Below are 2,065 nucleotides of genomic sequence, written 5' to 3'. Positions count from 1 at the left end.
CGCGGCGGTACCTGGCGTTGGTGCAGTCGTTGTACAAAGTTTCGAAGTCCTTCCTGGTGATGAGCTTACAGCGGTTGACGCCGGGCTGGATGGCCCCCAGCCCGCGCAGGATGCGGACCTGCTCCACGTTGCAGACCACGGGCGTGATCTCCAGGCGCTTCAGCTTGGTGTAGACCGTGTGCAAGCCCCCCACCAAGTGCTTCAGGAAGAGGTCGAACGCCTGGGGCAGGCAGATGAGCTCGCAGCCCTCCACGGTGAAGGAGGCCACTTTGGCCCCCCTCAGATCCACCATCTTGCACTCGTTATTCTGGGGGGTGTTCTCCACCGGGGACGGGGTCGAGTACACGGGCTTGCCGGGCAGGCTGCCGGCCGCGCCGGCGTTGGGCGTGGAGGTGCCGGAGGTGCCGCCGCCGGTGCCGGTGCCGGTGCCCAGGCTGGGGCTGCCGCCGCCGCTGCCGCCGCCTCCGCCGCTGCCTCCGGTGGTGGTGGTGGTGGCGGTGGAGGTGACTGTGGCCGCCGCCGCCGCCGGCGCTGCGATGGGCTCCGGGCGGAATAGGTTTGTCCCCGAGGCGGGCGGCGGGGGAGCGATGGCCGGAGCCGGAGAGGAGGTGGCGGCCGCCGAGGAGGTGGTGGTGGTGGTGGTGCAGGCGGCAGAAGTTGAGACCGGAGGCTGAGGGGGGACCAGCGGGGCCGGAGGGATCAGCGCAGCCGGAACGGCCATGGTCACATATACGGCGGGGGGGGGCAGGGAGGGGGAAAGTTCCCACACACGCGCGCAGGAGAAGGGGGAAAATGAAAAAAAATATATATTAAAAAAAAAAAAAAAAAGAGGAGAGGAGAAGGGAGGAGGAGGAGGGGGAAGAGAAGGGGGACAGCCCCGCTCAGGTGCTGCGGCAGCGGGAGAGCAGAGCAGGGACGGAGTGAGCGCCGAACGCACAAAGTGTCCCGCGAGCGGGGCCGGAGGAGGAGGAGGAGGAGGAGGAGGAGAGAAGTCCGCTCCGGGCGGCGGGGCCGGGGCGAGGGGAGGGGGAGGGCAGCTCCTGCCTGCGGCCCCGCGCTAGCACCGCGGTGAGGGCGACCGGGAGAAGGAGGAGGTGTGGAGGACCCGGGCTCTCTCCGGCGAGTACATTGATCAAAGATTGAGAGGGGAATGACAGAGAGAAAAGGAGTCGGGAAGTGCCGCCGCCGCTGCCGCCCGCTCCGGACGAGTTGTTGTTGTCACACGGCGCGGGGGGCGGAGCTCCGGCAACTTGAAATACCCTTTGAAGCGGCGCAGGGCTCGCTCGCGGCATTAACCCGAATTACCCAACCAGGAGCCCGGAGCGGGGGCGCGGGGAGCAGCCTCTCTCTCTCTCCCCCCCCACCCCCCCCGCCCCCTCCTCGGAACCGTTAGATGACATGTTTCAGGTTTCACCCCGCCGCAGACGGGTTGTAATTTCCCCAGCCCGTGCCGGCAGCCGCTTGTCAGCGCTCTGCGGAGAAGCGCGAGCGGCTCCGCTCCCCACAGCGCGCCGCGCTTGGGGCGGGCCGGGACGGCGGGCGGGAGCGGCGCCGTGGCCGCCGTTGTTCCCCCGGGAGCAGCGCGCCCCCTCCCGGCGGGGCGGGAGCAGGGCAGCGCCGGGTCCCTTTGTGCACGGGGCGGGGTGCGGTGAGCCGCGAGCGGCGCCGGAGTCGCTCCGGAGCGTGGGCGTCACGCCACAGGTGGCGGGGCCGCCAGGTACAGCGCGTGGAGTCGCGCGCGGCGCCGGGCGCACATGCGCAGTGGCGCGGCCGGCGGGATGCGCGCGGGGGCTGCCCGGGTCCGAGGGCCGGGCCCGTAGCTCGGGACGGAGCGGTCAGGGGGCTCCAGGCAACGCGGGGTGTCGAGGTCGGTCCGGAGGGCCGCCGGGCTTTGTGCTGCTCCCCTTGAGGGCACTTCACAGTTCCAGGGGGCGAAGAAATGGCCACGTTGGGCACGTGCAGAAGTTGGGTTAATGTGTGTGTCTGAGACTTCCAGTTTCAGAAGTACAAGTTATGCACTTAATTGTGATGCATGTATGTGCCCATAGCTGCTGTAGCTTCTCTA

At 68.9% G+C, this 2,065-nt stretch overlaps 1 protein-coding gene across 1 annotated transcript in view; it reads right to left on the bottom strand.

The window, feature by feature from the left end:
- The window catches only part of LOC110408652 (dachshund homolog 1-like), a 20,748-nt gene extending 19,355 nt beyond the window's left edge, over positions 1–1,393 (bottom strand). The window contains exon 1 of the mRNA XM_021417628.1: positions 12–1,393. Coding sequence (XP_021273303.1) covers positions 12–721 — 710 coding nt within the window. The 5' untranslated portion in view covers positions 722–1,393. The remainder of the gene's footprint in view (positions 1–11) is intronic.

Source organism: Numida meleagris, chromosome 1 (assembly GCF_002078875.1).
Source record: "Numida meleagris isolate 19003 breed g44 Domestic line chromosome 1, NumMel1.0, whole genome shotgun sequence".
Lineage (NCBI taxonomy): Eukaryota > Metazoa > Chordata > Aves > Galliformes > Numididae > Numida > Numida meleagris.
This window is presented reverse-complemented; position numbering and strand designations above follow the sequence as displayed.